The sequence below is a fragment of the Idiotropiscis lumnitzeri genome, chromosome 4 (genome assembly GCF_059441095.1).
Source record: "Idiotropiscis lumnitzeri isolate Australia: NSW breed Sydney's pygmy pipehorse chromosome 4, RoL_Ilum_1.0, whole genome shotgun sequence".
Taxonomy (NCBI): domain Eukaryota; kingdom Metazoa; phylum Chordata; class Actinopteri; order Syngnathiformes; family Syngnathidae; genus Idiotropiscis; species Idiotropiscis lumnitzeri.
Window position 1 is genome coordinate 16,222,469 of NC_142394.1, and position 18,099 is coordinate 16,240,567.

At 43.6% G+C, this 18,099-nt stretch overlaps 3 protein-coding genes across 3 annotated transcripts; 1 reads left to right on the plus strand and 2 right to left on the minus strand.

The window, feature by feature from the left end:
- Positions 1 to 294: 294 nt before the first annotated feature.
- On the minus strand, positions 295 to 4,814 carry map1lc3cl (microtubule-associated protein 1 light chain 3 gamma, like). Its single transcript, XM_088293303.1, has 5 exons — positions 4,805 to 4,814; positions 1,853 to 2,091; positions 1,133 to 1,188; positions 949 to 1,055; positions 295 to 871 (listed from the first exon to the last, which is right to left on the minus strand). The coding sequence occupies exons 2-5, from the start codon at positions 1,911 to 1,913 to the stop codon at positions 682 to 684; spliced, it is 414 nt and encodes a 137-aa protein (XP_088149429.1). The 5' UTR covers positions 1,914 to 2,091; positions 4,805 to 4,814; the 3' UTR covers positions 295 to 681.
- LOC148338314 (uncharacterized) lies at positions 4,682 to 14,879 on the plus strand. Its single transcript, XM_088293301.1, has 4 exons — positions 4,682 to 5,153; positions 10,860 to 11,079; positions 11,512 to 11,724; positions 11,807 to 14,879. Exons 1-4 carry the CDS (start codon positions 4,914 to 4,916, stop codon positions 14,266 to 14,268), a joined length of 3,135 nt encoding a protein of 1,044 aa, XP_088149427.1. The 5' UTR covers positions 4,682 to 4,913; the 3' UTR covers positions 14,269 to 14,879.
- ttc9c (tetratricopeptide repeat domain 9C) lies at positions 14,718 to 17,892 on the minus strand. Its single transcript, XM_088293302.1, has 4 exons — positions 17,785 to 17,892; positions 16,330 to 16,669; positions 16,009 to 16,191; positions 14,718 to 15,494 (listed from the first exon to the last, which is right to left on the minus strand). Exons 2-4 carry the CDS (start codon positions 16,664 to 16,666, stop codon positions 15,373 to 15,375), a joined length of 642 nt encoding a protein of 213 aa, XP_088149428.1. The 5' UTR covers positions 16,667 to 16,669; positions 17,785 to 17,892; the 3' UTR covers positions 14,718 to 15,372.
- Positions 17,893 to 18,099: the final 207 nt, after the last annotated feature.

An 18,099-nucleotide genomic window follows, 5' to 3' on the forward strand; every position in this document is an offset into this window, starting at 1 on the left:
CGGCATGTATCAAGTGAATTTTTGAGTGGTGGATAAACTGAGCCCTCGCCAAATTGGGGCACTGGGAAAAAAAGTGCCCGGCCACCAGTTGCAATGAATATTTTGTTTCGTAAGCATTGATCTTGAACTCCATTCAATAGTACATAAACATATCTGAAGGTAACATATCACTTTTTTTTCATTCAAAAACATCACACCAAGTCAATGTATTAAAAGGCCGTTTATTTGTTTTTGAACACCAAAACGCATTACAGTGCCTCAAATAGTCCTGGCGACGAAAAGTCTGGGGCAAGAATTCACATTGTCGAGGAAGGAAGAAGTGATGCGAGCGAGGAGGAATAAGTGCTACAAGGGAGTGATGAGCAGCATGACTGAGCTGGTTTGTGCGTCTTGGAGGCACCAGTGCCACCAGTAGCACTTTGCTTCGTCTGCATTGCACATCTCCCGCAAGATGCCACTGAGACCCAACTATGGACATTTGTCGAACTTTCTGTACCTGTACAATCTTTGAGCACAATGCTCCAGGGGGGATTTTCTTTCTTGACTTTTTCCTGATTGAACAAACCAGCATCAAGTTGACTCTCACATGTGCGACTAACGCAGAGTCAAGCAGTTCTCGCCTGGGCATGTTTCAAATGTCCACAAAAAGGGCCTCCCGAGGTAGCTCGGGTGGGTCCGGGCTCAGCACGGCGGCCTTCCCGCCGGTCGAGACGCTCCAAACATTTCCTGTGAGGCGTAGGTGATGTAGAGGAAACCGTCGGGGTCTCTGTAGTGGGAGTAGACCTCCCCCATGCTGGACGACATGCAGGACATGCTTTTCTCGGCGACCAGCAGGAAGAGCGCCTGGGTTGATTCCAGGTCAATTTTATTCCTGAGAGGACAAAGAGAATAAGACGTGTGAACAAAGAAGACGCACGGGAACTGAAACATGAGGCGAGATCATTTTACCTGAGCAGGCAGAGGAATTGACCCAAGGTGAGCTCAAAGGGAACCAAAAACTTAGTTTTGTCCAGTAAGGGGAGTGTCTTTTCACGGATGTAACGTTCCACAATAACCTTGAACACAAAACAGTCATCAGCTGGAGGACAAGTTTGGAGCCCAAAAAGAAAAAAACACGGAAGAAGTAACTCACAGGCAACTTGTTGGGGAATTTGGAGCGAATGCTGCACACTTCATCTTTTCTTGTTTCTAGGCAGAAAAGAAAGACATTATTTACCTCTCAGTTGGTTTTATTTTTATACATCAGCTCACGTTTGAGATAAAAAAAAAAAGGCGACTCAGTATTAGAGTTCAAATTACTTCAAGACTTCCATTATCTCTGCCCTTTCGGAAGATGCTCCTGTTTGACTCAAGGTTAGGACAGTTACCGAAAACTGAACTGAAATTGAAAAAGGGTTTTGTTCATGAAATAAAAACAAGAGTGCTTTTGATCACGTACTGAAACTACATTTTATGTTTTAAAACCAACTATAATTACAGTGAAAATGCCCCAAACTTCATATCTCTCAATTAATGTCATACATGAGCTTTTGTGTTTTAGTTTCAATGTTTTAAATGTATTACTGTAAAGCGGTAAAGAAGATTTAAGGTCGAACAGCCATTTATATAGTTTGCTTACTCAAGTGCCATTTATTTGATCTCACAACCCACACCAGTCAATAAGCTAAAACTAATACTAAAGCAAATGTTAAAATATGAAGCATTGAAAAAAGAATAATAATAAAAACTAACAAGCCCGCTCTAAAAACATAACGAAAACCAAATCGAAAAACCTACTCAACAGGCTAATCAGTCCTTTACGTAAGAATAAACACAAATCAATTTACAATGGTCTTCATTTCCCATCACTCACCCAAGCACTTCCTCTGCTTAAAGGGCATCATCATCTCCATGGATTTCTCAAAGGGCGCCATCTTGGTTGCTTGCTTGGGGTGGTTTGCCGGGACCTGCGGTGCTGGAGATGTTGCGGCGGTCGGTGGCCCGTGGCTGACGTTGACGTCCCCTCGGGTGGAAGTTTGCAAACCCCAACGAGAGGCGGGCGCCGTGGGGAGCTTTATAGGCGAGTGAGTGGGGAGGAGTTTTCCTCCACCCCTCCCAAAAAAACAAAAATCAAACGTGTGTCCCTCGGTAGTGGCTTCACACGAACTCGTTACCTGACTTAGCATTCTCACAGTCATGTGGGCTGTCAGGAGGGGGACACTAAGGCCAGGAAAGGAAATGCAAATGAGGTCATAACACTCATGACAGACCTCTTGATGACATCTTTATCATTTGATTGTCCCTGCCTGACAATTTGACCTTCCTCGTCTGGATAGCCATTATGAGAATGCTGTTTGCATAACACGGGAAGTTCAAAATGAAGATTAAAATCGGTGTCAGCAAAGTACTAGTGGCAGTCACTCCCCTCGTAACTCAGCACCGAGAACCTCTGAACTGCGAGGCCATCGTGCTAAACGGTCATTCACCGGGCCGCCAGCTCATAAAATAATTAATAAAATAATTTTCAAGTTAGGGTGGTTGGCATAATTAAAAAAAAAATGTTTCCATCACTGTGTTACTACTCTAGCTTCAACTATTTTTTGGGGTTAAGATACAATTCACTATAAAACGGACTTATATTTGATGCAGTCATTTGTAATGAAGCAATGTTGTCATTGTTCAACTATCTTTGCCACACTGATCACATTAATTGGACTCAGACATGGTCCGCAATGCAACCTCAAGGCCTTGCAGGGCAGGTCAAACGGCAGATTTCTATCATTTCATGGGAAAAGATTGCCACCTGGTGGTCAAAGGATGGTACTTGTCATCAACGCAAAATTGGAGAACGCTCAACAAGCGTTTAAGAACTGAGGAACTTAACTGTTGAATCTTTGTAGGCGGAACAGCTGTTGCTGTATTTTGTGCTTTTCCTACGAAGCCACGTTCCAAACGTGTTTTGGAGCATTCATCATATTTCTCAGTCTTTTCTTGTCAGCTTTTGTGGAAAATATCAAATTCAAATTTAGAGAATATTAGCACAGAAAACAAGGTTTTACGTGCTTGTTTTTGAGCTGGAGCCGAATAAAGCTGATTTCGGGTTAAAGACGGGGGCACCGGCCTCGACTGGTTCCCAGCCAATCGCAATGACTTGAACTGGTGCAAGAATCACATGATTATTATTGGTTTAGGTTTGCAAGACTGGTAATAAAACTGTGAATAGAGCAAGCAATGATTACAAATGCATAATAGGGAACAAATGATTCCTTCCAAAATCACCCTTTTCACATGACATCCTCAAACCATAATTCTTAATTTGATTCATGCTGCTGTTGTATTGTTCAGTGATGTGATAAATATGATTGAACCTTAAGGAGAGTGAAGATATCTTGAACCGCGAATCATATTCTGATCAAACTTGGTTGCCAGTGGCGGGTTACGACACTGGTTGACAGTCATTCATCGGGCACATGCTGACAAACAACCATCCACACTCACATTCATAGCTGCATGGACAATTAATAGTCTTCATTGGGAAATCCGGAGGCGAGATTCACCCGAAACTGACAACAGTGAGGCCTGGGGACTTGATTAAACAACTTGATTAAATCTCAAAAAGTGCTTTGAAAAAAAACCCTGAAAACAATGAGAATCATTCAATGTGTTTTTCCATGGCAAACAAAAAAAATATATATAATATAAAAATACAAAAAAAGAGGAAGAATATGTGAATCTGCGGGAGCAAAACTAAGAATATGCAGGTCGACTGTTGTAGCTTTGGGTTATAGTAGCAATAATCACCACTAGATGGCAGACATTTAGTTGCACTTACACTGGGTCTATTTCTGCCCTATGTTTCATATATTTTTTGCAGCCTTGGAATGATATGCAGAACTAACATAGTGCTACAATTATATCAAAAATTTGAGTGAGTATAAGTTTGTAAAAAATAATGTGCAAAATTTGTTTCTTGTTCAGTATTTCTGTGTTTGTCTTGAATGGTAATATTTATGTCAGAAAACAAATTACAGTATTTTATTGTTTGTCTAAAACCCTTTGTTGCTGGGTTAGGATAGTGGATTGTGTACATGCAGTAAAAATGTATAACCAAAAAATGAAATATATAAAGAGCGCGTATTTTGCACGTATGCACGAATTTTGTCCATAATTAAAGTGGCCTTTTCGTCATCCATATGGTTAGGAAGTGCGTGGTCCTATGTGCTACCCTCGTATCGCTGGTTTAAAAAAAAAAATGTGGCCCATTGCATCATTTAAGTTCCCCATCCCAGCAATAGACTGATATAAAAAAATGCTAAGTTTTATTTTTCTCCATATAAACAATTGGACTTCGGACCTTGGGGCTCTGTGTGAACGTGTTCACAACGGTAGTCCACGCATGTCACGTCAAATAGAGTCCGCTAGAAACGTCACCTAGAGACACAAAGGACCCTGGGAACATAAAACAGACCCCCGTGATGAGGTCACTTGTTCAGACACACTATCCCTAAGGGAACTCTCCAGGAATGCGAGCTTTTTTATGGACTAGCCTGTACGGTCTAAGTTGGACGCGTCGTTTTTTCCTTCTTCTCATGAGTCTATTCGAAAAAACTTGCCAGCCAATAGCAGGGCGGCTAAGACACGTTGGCCCCGCCCCCCACCGCAGCTTCCCACGTTGTGCGTGTGTTGCATTGTCTCATTTGGAATTACTGCAGCCTGTTTGGCACCACGGCAACGGAAGGTCACTCGTGGATCCGATCACGGTGCATCTACTTTCACAAATGCTCCATGATTGGGTTAAATGTATTTTAATATTGCGTTACTTTACCTGGCTGCTATGTTGCAATCCATCGCCCGGGTGCCTTATCCAATAGGAGGACCGTCGCCGTAGCATTCGCCAGCCTTTCCTCGCCAACTGGTCAGCGGCGAGAGCGAGGATGGCCGCCGGCCGCCGCGGCGGTTGCGTCAACTCACTATGGTCGGGCACCGAGCGTGCCCGCATCGGCGAGCGCCTCAAGGCGACGCTGGCCGGGGTGCTGGAGCTGGAGTTGCTCCGGTGCAAACACCTCGAGATGATGGACGCCACTCTGGGGGATCGAGTCGACCCGGCAACGGCGGACCGGAGCGAAGCCCAGGATGATGCCGGGCAAAACGTTGCGACACACCGCGGGCAACAGGTCAGTCCGCCTCGTCTGTGAGCATGCTGCATGTCAGTGGAATGAAAGATGTTAAATCACCGAGCACCCGCGCTCCATCAGCTGGAAAGATCATTTTGGCACATCAGACAATGTATTAGGTCCACCTGCACAAGTCGAGCTAAGATATTGTATGCTCACATCTGACCTACACTTACCGATTTAACAATATTACGGTTGTCGTTCGCAGGGGTGATGAAAAGTCTGTTATCTTTGCGTACTAAACTAATTTCATCTTATTCATAAACCATTCTACGTTTTTTTCAATATACAGATGTGCATTAGGACAGTTTCTTACACGTGTATATATTAGGGGATTATAATATCGGCCAATATTGTACTTCCTACTTTACAGTAATGGTACAAATATCATTGTAGTATGGATTAGTTATTACTTAATAGTTACCACATACCAACATCATAAACCCCCCATATTTAAATTTGATTTAAGTGTGTATTTAGTTTGCTGTGTCTATATTATTAATACAAGAACATGTGAGGGAATTTTGATGCTATGAAAATTTCATTTCTCTCACAGGATTTACATGGCAGAGGCAAAATATTACAAATATCTCAGTTTGATGTAGTGTAGTTCTCTACACCACAGCAGGCTAAAACCAAAATAAAACCGAGGTATTATTATTATTATTATTGGCGTGCAGGCAAAATTTGAGTATGCATGATAGGTGTACCTAATGTTGTGGCCAGTATACAGATCAAATTCTCGTTGGAGAATGTAGGTTGACATATAATCCAGACGGACATAATGTTCCTGCCTGAAGCTGTTGCCTACAGTGATGGAGATATTGTACATTATTCGTGAACATGAACTACATTTTGCTCCGGCAAAATCATCATGATTTAATTTTTGAACATGGGACGTTCTGTTGCTCTGCTGAAAAATCAAGCTGAGGACACAGCAGAGGAGTGAGTGTGGGTGCTAAAAAGTCAAGTAAAAAGTGAAAATCACATTAGGAAGAAAATGCTGATTTGGCCGTTATGGTGAGGATAATCCATCCATTTTGTGGATCCTTGTTAGGGTTGCAGGTCAGCTGGATCGAGCGGACATTGCGGCAAACACCTGGGACTGGTTTTCTAGCTGATCACACAAACAGTGTAACCAACCAGTCCCCTCGGACCGGTCCCGGGCCACTTTGGAACCGGGCCGCACGGATGAAAATGAAACAAACCTACAGTTGACGCATGTCAAGATACCAATTGTCTCGGTCGCATTACGCTAATATTAAACACACAAGCTAGTGAAATAAGTAACAATAGCGCGTACAAAACCCGCTCTTACAACAAATTTATAAACATGGTTGTCTCTCAATTTCTCAACGGGGACGATAAAGGTATCTCTCAGAAGGTGACCTGTACAACCCACAATGTACTTCAATGTCATCAAGTTGTCATTTATTATTGTTTCAATAAAAAAAAAGTGTAGCCCACATTAGTGACGGGGTGCGGAACAGTAGAAGAGGAAAGGCCAAAAACATTTAAAATCAATGTTCATAAAACCATGGGCGAAAGGAGAAAATAAAAATGACTTCTGAAAAAGCTGCAGAGTGACAGAAATGAGAGGCATCTGAGCGAGGGCATGATGGCGGAAGTGCTGCCTTCCACACCGCCCACCCACTACCTTCTCCTCGGTTGTCCCCTCCAACCATTTGGTGCTGCAATGCCCCGCAGAGAGGACAAGGCAACATTACTCATTCTCACCTCAGGAAAAAAAAAAACGCCCTACCCTCTGCCCCCGCCCACGTAAACAGCAAACGAGGTCCAACATGTAGACACGTGTCAATGGAACAACATAGAATTTAATGATCCCCTTTAACTTGGGTTCTTGCTCGAACACATTCGACCGCATGACTCAATGCTTTGGAATTATATAAGTTGTTTTTCCAAATACATGTTCACTGGCAACTTCATTAGATTCAGCCTCTGATACAAATGTCTTATCAACAATTTTGCTTGACGAAAGAATTCATCAAGGCTCAGCTTTGAGATATACTCGTGGTTGTACTTTGCCCTCTGCCATCCAGAGGCAACATTCTACCAAATCATAGTTTGTACTAGTTTGGGTTTGAAATCTACTGGATATCCTTTATGGCACCAGTCGTTGTACTTTGAAGATTTTCACCGTTTTGTCACAAAAGGTCTGCTAAATATTTGGAACGTCTCAGTTTGACAGCGTGTGGTGTTGTATTTTTTATTTTTTGATGAATATTTTGGAAAAACCCATTAAGCACTGAAGCCGCAAAACGTGAAGCGCGACGTGGCGAGAGAACACACACACGCAAACACATATACAGGAGGCCCTCGGCTTATGAACGAGTTCCGTTCCTGTGCTAGCTTGGTAAACCGAATCTCCGCCAAAGTTGTAATTAACCCTTATAACCCCCTATATCACTAAATAAGTATCCAAATACTCGTGGAATACCTCAAATTAATAACATAAAATAACTAATACAACTAAATAAAAACACTGTGATATCAGTTTCAGGTGACTGCAAGTGGCAAAATGGATTGAAACGGTTAGATTTTGCTGCTTAATTCATATTCCACAATATGATGTTTTGACAAGTAGAACCGTATAGAACATATTGTAAAGAAAATTTGGGACTTGACTTCCCCTTGAAGTCATGATACAACATGCTCTCCTAGTTTTGAAGTTTTCATCACGTTGCCTGAAATGTGATTTGCCTTTCCCCCCTTACTATTGCAAAAAAGTGAGCAAATTCACATTTTGTAAGCATGGATTAAGGCAAAAGTGTTCACAAATTTCAGAAAAGCGTATTGGGTAAAGTAAATGCATTTGTGGAAAATAAAGCATTCTACTTTATAGGAAAAGTGTGAAGCATGCCATGATTTATCTTTCATATCAAGGCCTAGTCAGCTCAAGGAGCACGTCAGAAAAAGATGGATGCACTGCCGTGTGTGTCTCTGTGTGTGCGTGCGCGCAAGACTCTTGAAAATCAGGTTTAGTGTCGGGAAGCATCACCTTACAAGGAGCCATTAGACTGACTTGTGGATTGAGACAGGTTTTGTCTCTGCTTGTTGCCTCAGGAGCTGAAACACACGCACACGCTCACACACAAAAAGTAGTCCACCGGACTGAACATTTTGCAGAGGCACAAGAGTAGGCGTTTGATTAACATTCAAAATTAATAATGCACGAACAATAAATAGCGTTCAACAAAACACGTCCTACATTGTTTGGCTTCATGTCGTCCACTGATGTGTTGTTCCTCATTGTTCTAGAGGCACTCTGGTGCTCACATGAACAAATATCAGATTACATTGCCCACAACCCCCCCCCCCCCCCCCACACACACACAGCCCTCCACCCACTCTTACTCTCCTATGATTTGATCATGTATTGACTGGGCCTGTGTGCAACATTATATGCCATGATGGGCGTTGAGGATGGACAAGACAGAGCCAGATTTAAGCATGCAAGCGACACGTGTATGGAATCTTGAAATAGAATTAAGAGTGAAAAGTGCAGGTTGAGTTAGACGCACGCTGCTCGCGTGTGGGAGGAGAAGCGAGAAGCGTTGGAGCTGTGCAGAGTCGGGGGCAGCAGAGCAGGCTGAGAGGATATTATGGGAGTGGGTAGGGAGAGGGGGGATTATTTGTCAAGGGGAGTTAGAGGAGAGTGAGCGTGGTGGTAACGGGTGGTGGTGGGGGTCATCCAACGATGCCCTTCTCCCTTGCCCCAGCAACCGCTTAACCCCCCCCCCATCCCTTCCTTTAAGCACTCAATGAGTCACTCTTCAGTCTTTTTTTTTCCCCCACCTCTTTCCTCATCTCCAAGGTGACAGGTGGAGATGAACAGCAGTTAGAATCTAAAGCTCTTCCTCATATCCCCTTCTTTTTATCCTCATCTTCACCCCCCCCCTTTTCCCTTCTGCCGCTCCTCTGCTTGGTCTTTGTTACGTCATCTGTCTTCTCCCATTATCTCCTCGATCCCCCCCGCCACCCACCCCTCCTGTCTCCTGTCATCAGCGCAGTGAGTCACTACCTGTATTGTTTTCTTGATCAGTAGTGCTCACAGGCTTTCTCTTGCCTCATGCACAGGCTAACTGCAGTGCTTGTGGGGTGGGTGCAGGGGATTTGGAGAATAATTGAAGGGAGGTGGGTGGTGTGTGAGGGGGGGGTGGGGAGTATACTCCATGCTCGTGCTAATCTAGGAAATGGAAGCACTTTGCTGACTTGATGGAGTGATTGTCAGTCTTGTTGTATGGCGATGGAGTCTCGTTTACAAATTGCGCGTTCTGGGACGAGTGACGTCACAAGGGCACACAATGAAAATGATGTCATATGGGCCTCATAAATTTGAAGGTTGGACCGTTGTTCTTTTGTTTTTGTCGTATACTGAAGACATTTGGGTTTTAGACGATAAATGTACCAGACAAAAGTTCAGAATCAATCCATTATCTGAGACGCTTATCCTAAGAAGGTTCGTGGAAAGGTCAGAATTGCGACTTTTATTTCATGGTATTTTCATCTTGATGTGTTAAACACCTCAGAACAGAGCATCTTTTGTTTGAAGCCACTCACCTTTCAAGTGAGATAAAGTATTGCAACTGTCATAAAATTAACTGAGAGTGAGTAACATTTAATATTTACTTGCAATAACTGCGTGGAACCTGCAACCCACTGACTTCGCCAGACTGTTGCATTATTCGTTAAAAGATTTCTCAGGCCTTTACTGCAGCCTCTTTTCAGTTCTTGTGGCGTTATTCCGTCAGTCTCTACTTCAAGAGGTAAAATGCATGCTCTACTGAGTTAAGGTCCGGTGATTGACTTGGTCAGTCTAAAACCTTTTCAGAAACAATCATGCAAGCCCAAGCCATGACATTCACTCCATCATGCTTCACATCTGTCCATATAACTTGGTTCCAAAACTTTTGTGGCTCATTTGTGTACTACTTTGCAAAATCCAATCTTATCCGAAACACAAGCTCATCTGTGAAGCATAGTGGAGGTCATGTCATGGCTTGGTTTGGCATTTATGGCTCACTCGTCATTATCGATGATGTAACTCAATGATGGTAGCAGCAGAATGAAATACGAAGTCTCCAAAAGCATTTGGTCTGACAATTTACAGAAAAATGCATTGAAACTTCATCATGCAACAAGACGCAAACCATACTGGCAAGCAGATACCCGGTGGGCATTCGCCAGTGCTTTAGTCCGTCTGTGAGTTCTCGTTAGTATTTCAGGCCCACACAGTCGGTCAGAGTCAGCCAGACAGAAAAGTGGGAGGTTTCAAACAGGTGTTCTGTCTAAAGTTGTTCAGATGTCAATACCATGAAATAAAAGATGGATTTTTTTTAATTGATATTCATCATTACATCTGAAACCCAAATGTCTTCAGTCTGCAACAAAAACAAATGAAGGAGGCATGTCTTTGTATAACAATTAGTCTTTAACTTTTCACAAACAAACCTGGTGCACAACTCAATCCTGGGTAAATAAGGTAGGGTAGGAGTCTTAAAACCTACATAAAAAATTTTATCACAAAAAACTGCAACCCACAAACTGAGAAATTGTCTGCTTATGAATGCAAACTTTATGAAGCATCAAAGATGTGTTTTAATAGTGTGTTAAAAAAATATACTGGTGTAGTATGTTCAACATCATCACTCATCCCACACCTGTCTTGTACTGTTTATATTCCAGGCTCCCTCCCCCTCTGACACAATGGGCCTGTCAAGTCAGACTAACCCAGACAACTCCTGCAGTAACTCTGGCGACGGGACGGTACATTCTTCACTGGGCGGGGGGAGTAACTCCCGCTGGTCTACTCTGTCCTGGGACGCCCCCTCTGACCTGCTGTCCCCGCCCACGCCAGACCCCAGTGGTGCCATCCACCTGGACAGTGATTCTAGACCGAGCTCAGGTAAAAAAAAAATAAATAAATAAAAAATAAAATTGTGTGAACGTCTTATGCAAGACATTTTTCTAAACATTAACTCGGCTTTTTTCTACTTTGTTGACTTGCACTTTGTATGACTTAGCAATTAGCACTGACTCACTCAACGTTTTAGCCTTTCGTGACAAACAACATTATCCTAGCTGCTATCCAAGTCATACATTCTTCGCACAATTTGCAAAATGCACAACTCTTGACTAAATGGTGTTACAGTGCTACAGAATTTATTTTTCTTGTTTGAATTCTGGGGTGTCAAGTTTATTTGCTGAATCGAAACTAGATCTGTTCCTTGTCCCCGTTGAATAGAAACCAAGACTTAATTAACTCCCCATCACCAACTTTATCTTTACATGACGTATTGCACAATTACCGACATGATCTGATTGTTTTTCTTTTAAGGTTTCTTTTCAGTGAGTGGGAGCTCTCTGTCAGACTCATGTTACTCAGTGTCCAGTGATGCTGCCCAGGCGAATAGACCCTTGAAGGTTTGGGAGCAGGTCACTGGGTCAGTGGGTAACACTGACATCTTATGGTCGGATTGCGCAGTGCAACAGCCAGTACTGCAAGATCTACGCAAGAATGTTGAGCCAACCCAGGAGCAGTCAGTGTCAGGTGAGAAGAAGAATATGGTGGAAAATTAAATGTACTTGACTGTTATTGCAATAAAATATCATTCTGTACTTTTGCTCTACAGTTTCAAGTGACCCTGAAGTGTCTGGTCTCAGCTTTCTGTCAGACCTCTGGCCAGGCCTCAACCACTCATTGATTTCTTCCCTTCTAAAGCTTGACCATATCTCCCTGTCCTCCACCTCCTCCCATGCACAACGGCCTCAGTTGGACCCGTGCTATTGCGAAGATCTCATATCCCGTAGGACAAAAGAGGTGTACCAGTATCCCAGTCCGCTGCATGCCGTTGCTCTGCAGAGTCCACTTTTTACCTGTCAGATGCAGGCGCGATCTCCTTCGCCAAATACTGAAGGTAACCAAGTAGACGAGCCAACAGAAACCACCAGTGGTGTTAGTCTGCCTCTCCAACGCCAGAATGCCACAATCCCAGCATCTTTGACCCAGCTGGAGCAGTACATTTCTCGGCTAGCTCATCAATACCACCATCGGATAAACCTCTACATCCCTGATCTTGCACATTGTCCGGTCACACACAGAGGCCTGAGCACGCCTGGTAAAAGTCATGGTTCCACCCAGTCCTTGTCTGCCTTTGAAAGCCGCAGTACACCTTGTACGCTGCCGGGGGGCAGTGTAACACCGTGCAAATCACTACTGGGTAACTCCTCTAGAGTGAGCCTCAGCGCTACTGGGAAAAAAACCACAAGGAACTCGATCAATCTGGGTAGCCTTCCCTCTGCGACCGGAGAGGATTTCAACATCAACTTGCATCTCAACCTAAACTTGAACCTTGCTCCTGGTTTAAACTCTAACAGGGGAATTGTTGAAAAACCCCAAAATGTCAATCTGGGGGTTGACTCAGGTTCAGCTGCTTCAGTTCAAACACAAGCCTTGTCAACACCTGGCCCAGCGCTTCGAGCACGACCTCGAATTTCCACCTGTCCTACTTCCCTAAACCACCGCAGTTCCCTGGAAGTCACTTCGGGTCCGACAGCCAGTTCTGGATTTGGATCAGCAGCCTTCTCTCGCTCATTGGACTGGAGTGCTGGACCGCCGTATGAGGCTGGCAGCTCGATGTTTGGATCAGCTGCAGGGTCCCAGCGCAGCAGCTTGATACGCGATTCTAGCCCAAGTCCTAAACTGATTGAGGACTCCACCATGGTGGGAGAAATATCTCGTCTCTCTGGCTTGTCGAGGGCTGTCGTGGTTGGGTTGATGGAGCAAGGCGTAGAACTGGACATCGACTGCTTCCAGGCAGAGGCAGCCAGTGAGTTGAAGAAACACAAAAGTCTCCTGACAGCCCACAAGGAACAACCACATGACTACACAAGACTGACCGACCTCAAACCCCAAAGACCAATCCAGCTGTCTCTCAGTGTCACACATTCCCCGCAATCCCAGTCCAGTCTCACTCCTCCCCTCTCGAACTCCAACAGCCCGATCCACCCTTACCAGTCCTTCCATGCTCCTTCTCCAGTCTTCTCCTCACACAACCAGTACCAACAAATCCCTTCCCCATCAGACCTGCCCTCGTCCACAGCCTCATCCCCTACCTCCCGCCCCACGCAAAGAGCCCACTCTCCTCCACGTCCTCTCCAACCTTCTCCGATGGGGGCGACCCCGCTCTCAGTTTTCCGAAGAGATGCCCCATTCCAGTGTTCACTGCCCCGTGCCACCACTAGCACATCCCCTGCGGAGTATGGTGGCATCCATCCTAGGAGTGGGTCCCTCAGACACAGCGGGGGCTGGAATCGGGTGGAGGGGGATGGGCTCTATAGAGGCAAGCATGCGTCTCACAAACTGATCAGGGCAGCGACTGTGAGCAGCTACAGCAAGAGGGAGGACTATGGGTCCGTTTGGTGTGAGGATGAAGAGACACGATCACGCAAGACATCAAACAAATTTAGCAGAGCCTTGGAGGGGCGCCTCTGGGGAAGGGATACACAGAGTGAGAAAGAGGAGATCGATAGGGCGGAGTACGGCTATGGATGGACAAGGAACATAGGCGGAAGCTGCAGGGGAGAACAGAGAAGGTTGAAGGTGACGTCCAGTGCTCACGACAAGCAGCTAATGGTAGTAAGCTCACCTATTTTCTCAAAGAAGAGAGGGAAGGAGGGTGGAGAAAAGCGGAGCGCCAACGTCAGGATGTCCAGGAGGGCTCTGTTCAGGAGCGAGTCTCAGGGCTTGCTGGTGCCTTGCAACCAAAATGAACGCACAAGACAGTCCAACTGGGTTTCCTCATTCGATGTGGGCCAATGTGCCATGAGTGCGGGCAGGGACGAGGGTGCCAGACTGCTGAGCGCAAAGGAGGACAAGCACCTCTCATCCACTGCGAGCCTCTTTAACCTCTCCTGCTCTCAGAGCTTCGAGAGCAGCTGTCACTCACTCTCTCCTCTTTCCTCTCCATCTTTTTCCCCATCCCCACCGCCCAGACTTCCCCTCCAACGTTCTCGATCCCTGAGGGACTTGGGGAGGCGGGTTTTTGGCTCAATGAGATCTTTAAGCCTCAAACAGAAACCATCAAAGAAGTGACTTTTCGGCTTTTGGATGTGTTATCATTGTAAAAAAAAAAAGAAAAGAAAAAAGTATTGCTTTGCTTTGGCAGGTGAGTTCCTCTCAGGCACATTGATCCATACCATAAAATATATTACTTGCAAAGGATCTCGCATCCTAAATAGATGGCTGGGGAACACGATGACTGCACTGCATCTCTTATTTAAAGAGTGGCACAAATCTACAAGAATGAATGTCAGCATCTGATGATGCAAAGACCCATTTAAAGATCTTGTGTGTGTTCCCGTGAAGTCCTGTAGAGAACTCATCTGAGTAAAAGTAGCTACAATAATAGTAAAAAGATGGTGAACATACTCATATCATCAGCGAATCGAACGATGTAACTTATAAGAATGAATTTATTCATATATACTCTTCTGCATGCTGCTCTGTGACAAGTTCAGTGATCAGTTATTGTGAAAATGATATTCTTTTTTTTTTTTTTTACTATTGGCAATCCTGCCTCTGAAGTACAATCATTCTGGCCAAATGTTGAGCTAAACCAAACTTTTTTTTTTTAATGTGCTCAGGATTTTGAAAGAATTGTTGAGTGTGACTAAATGCAACTTCTCAGTGAATAAAATATACCAAACTAAGCATCCACTGTGTCATAAATATAAATCCAAACTCCAGCTATATTCAAATTGGGTTGATAGCCCTGTAGAATTTATGAAAGAAAACAATCTGGTTGAAAACGAACAGGTGACAAAGTCTCTTCGCTTTCAGAGTGAGCTCTTCTGAGTTCAAGAAGTGCTCTTCTTGTTGCTAAGGAACACCATTTCTTGTCTCAACTCACAGTCTGAAACCATTTTTTTTATATTTAACAAATTACAAGTCAAAGGTTTGAACACTTTTTCAATAGCCTGAAAATGTCTGTCCAAACATTTTACTGGACATGTCCAATTACTGCAGCCCATCACTCACCCCAGAAAACAATAAGACATTAATGGTTCAGGATTTCATTTCAGAATGTTCTTTTGTTGGCCTTCCATCCACTCAGCTCGAACAAAGTCCCCGATCTCGGCAGAGGCATCATTAGGAGACGGTGTAATAAACTACCTTGCTTGATGCGTCAGTCTGTTTCTATTCAGCAGAGCTACTCTTTGTGCTGGAGGCAAACATGCCTCGATACATCGCTTTCTCCTGGACTAAGTCATGGCTTAGCTTCTCCTCGACCCTCTGCAGGTACCTCTTGACGTTGACATCTGTGACAGGAAAAGATCCAACACAGGATTTCAATTTCAATGACAAGTCACAAGTTGTGGAAAAGAATGCCAGGTCTAAAAAGCAGCCATGTGGTATAGTTGTCAAATATTAAAAGCTTTACAATCATTTGAATTGGCTTGAGATCAGGTCTTATTTACCATGGCAACCTGTACACTTTTACTACATGATTAGTTTGTGTTGGAGGAAATAACCTAGTTGGGCACAGTTCCAGAGAAAAAGGTCAGCATGTACGTTTACCAGTGACTGACCACATGTCATTTACATGTCAGTACTGTTGGGAATGACCTGAAGCGAATATGTGCCCGATGCAAACACATTCTGAGTGGCCCCTTAATTGATTTATGAACATTATCAATGTTTTCTCTACTGTATCGTAATATTGTTCTCCTCTTAATGGTAAACATCATGTTGCACTACTGGCACTCGGTCTCTATTACAGAAGGAGAATATTCCCGGAATGAAATTTGATACATCAAGGTGAAACCAATTTACCATTAGGCTGCACCATGCAGGCCTGTGTCAGGTACTGCTTAGCTTTCTGTGCATCCCCCAGCTCTAGCGTGGCAACGCCAGCCCTGTACAGCGCTTTGGCATCAGCTGGTCGCCGCTCCAACACTCGCAGGCTGTAGTCACGGACACGAGCGTAGTCCACGCGCTCTCTCTGCAGCAAACAGGCTGAAAAAGAAATCAGTGTCTGTCCACATACACAATTGCACATTTGATAGGGCTCATATTTTACAACACACGATACTATGGGTGTCTAACAATATTTCTAATCCTGTTACACATGCACTCTGTCATCTTTTAATATACCAGCTAAGTTGTTGAAGCAGTCCACTTGTGTGTTTCTCAAGAATGTCTCTTGTTCAGATGTAAGAGCTGGCCTCTCTGGTCCAAATCCTTTTAAAGTTGACTGTACTTCGGAGTCTAGGCTTCGAAGGACCAAGAGAGCGCGGTGATAACGGCCAACAGCGGCACGGATGTTCTTTTCCCGGTAGAAAGCGTTCCCTTCCGTCTTCATTTGCCCGGCTTCTTCCAGCAAAGCCCAGACTGGTTTTAAGGAAGGTGAAACAGCAGCAGTTGCTGCTTCTCCCTGCATTGCAGGCCTCTCCTCTCCTCCATTAATCTGCATTTCTGGAGCGGCACTCATAAACTGAAATTAAGGAACACAGTCGTTGGCAATTTAGAAAAAAAATCTATGATATCATAGTCTAAAAAAATAAAAGCACAATTTTTACAATTAATACATACAAACATTAAATGTATGAAGACATGCCTTTAGTATTTTCCATTTTGCAATGTGTTACGCAAGATTTTCCTGTCTCCAATTCAAATGCTCAAAATCTTTGTATTATTTAAAGAGAGGCTAAAATAACGATGAGCTATTTATCAAATCAAATTTTATTCATATAGCACTTTTCATACATAAAATGCAGCTCAAAGTGCTGTACAAAAAACCTCCCAATTACAACAAAAAACTAAAACCCACCCCCACGCACACCTGAACTCAAATACACACAAAACACTCGCATTCACACAACCTGATAAACAGTCTAAGAGAAAGACAGAAAGACATGACAAGGCACAGAGAAACCATATGAGGAAAATGTATGTCAACATAGGTGCACCATCTTTCAAAAAATAAGCTTTGGACCATTTCTTACTGAACAAAATGACCATTTTTTCTAATTACTGTTAGACTCATGTTTGTTCTTTCAATGGTGTGTACAACAATTTGCAACACAAACAACATTAATCAGCATTGAATTTTGATTGTGCACATTGCCAAATCATATTTGCTATCAATGACCACATTAAGTGAGACCAATTTGAAGTGGAGCATAGCATGCCTTAAAAAATGGATTCTAAAAGGAAACTCAAGCTTTTCTATTAAATCTGTCATTTAAGCACTGCACAGCACAGCGACATGCCTGAACCTTTAAAGGTCGGTCTTACGTCAAATAGTTGCTTGGGAGACAAACATACGGGAAGAACACAGTGTTTGTCAGTACAGTTCTACAACGCTCCAAACAAGCAATAATAACAAACATTGTTAAACGGCATTGTTGATAGATATATTCCCATGAATGGTTAGCACAAACTCTGACTTGTTGTGATACAACGTGACGTTAACAGCTAAGCTAACCATGCTAGTCAGCAGACACACCTCTGCACTCACAATGTTACGACACTACGAATACAGTTGTGATGTTGGTACATGAAAGTATTTTAAAGGCTTATGTTTGAACTCGCCAACAAAAGGCTCACCTTAAATACAAACAGCCACTTCGAAAAGCTTCTTTGTTATGACGAATCGGTTAAAACCTCAGCTAAACGCCCATTACTGCCACCCCAAGGCCGCATATGGAAATTCACGTTTGTATAAATAAATAAATAAATAAATTCAATGTACAATGCATTATTCCATTTAAAAAGTGGCAATCGTAATCGCCAGTGATGGGCAAATAAAGCTTTTGTGGAGCACCAGACAAATTGCTTAAAAAATGGGTTAAGGTTCTCGAAGCATTTGTTATAGTGACCTCTTCTGTCGATAAGCATGACTGCAGTGGGTTTCAAATTTCT

Bases quoted from the DNA above. Each gene is read 5' to 3' on its own strand.
- LOC148338314 (XM_088293301.1), top strand. From the start codon at position 4,914: ATGGCCGCCGGCCGCCGCGGCGGTTGCGTCAACTCACTATGGTCGGGC. The intron at 5,154-10,859 runs GTCAGTCCGCCT...TTTATATTCCAG, and splicing joins CGACACACCGCGGGCAACAG to GCTCCCTCCCCCTCTGACAC. The intron at 11,080-11,511 runs GTAAAAAAAAAA...TTTTCTTTTAAG, and splicing joins TGATTCTAGACCGAGCTCAG to GTTTCTTTTCAGTGAGTGGG.
- ttc9c (XM_088293302.1), bottom strand. From the start codon at position 16,666: ATGAGTGCCGCTCCAGAAATGCAGATTAATGGAGGAGAGGAGAGGCCT. The intron at 16,192-16,329 runs GTATATTAAAAG...TTTCTTTTTCAG, and splicing joins CTGCTTCAACAACTTAGCTG to CCTGTTTGCTGCAGAGAGAG. The intron at 15,495-16,008 runs GTAAATTGGTTT...TTCCTGTCACAG, and splicing joins CTGCATGGTGCAGCCTAATG to ATGTCAACGTCAAGAGGTAC.
- map1lc3cl (XM_088293303.1), bottom strand. From the start codon at position 1,913: ATGGCGCCCTTTGAGAAATCCATGGAGATGATGATGCCCTTTAAGCAG. The intron at 1,056-1,132 runs GTGAGTTACTTC...TTTGTGTTCAAG, and splicing joins AATTCCCCAACAAGTTGCCT to GTTATTGTGGAACGTTACAT. The intron at 872-948 runs GTAAAATGATCT...TTGTCCTCTCAG, and splicing joins CAATTCCTCTGCCTGCTCAG to GAATAAAATTGACCTGGAAT.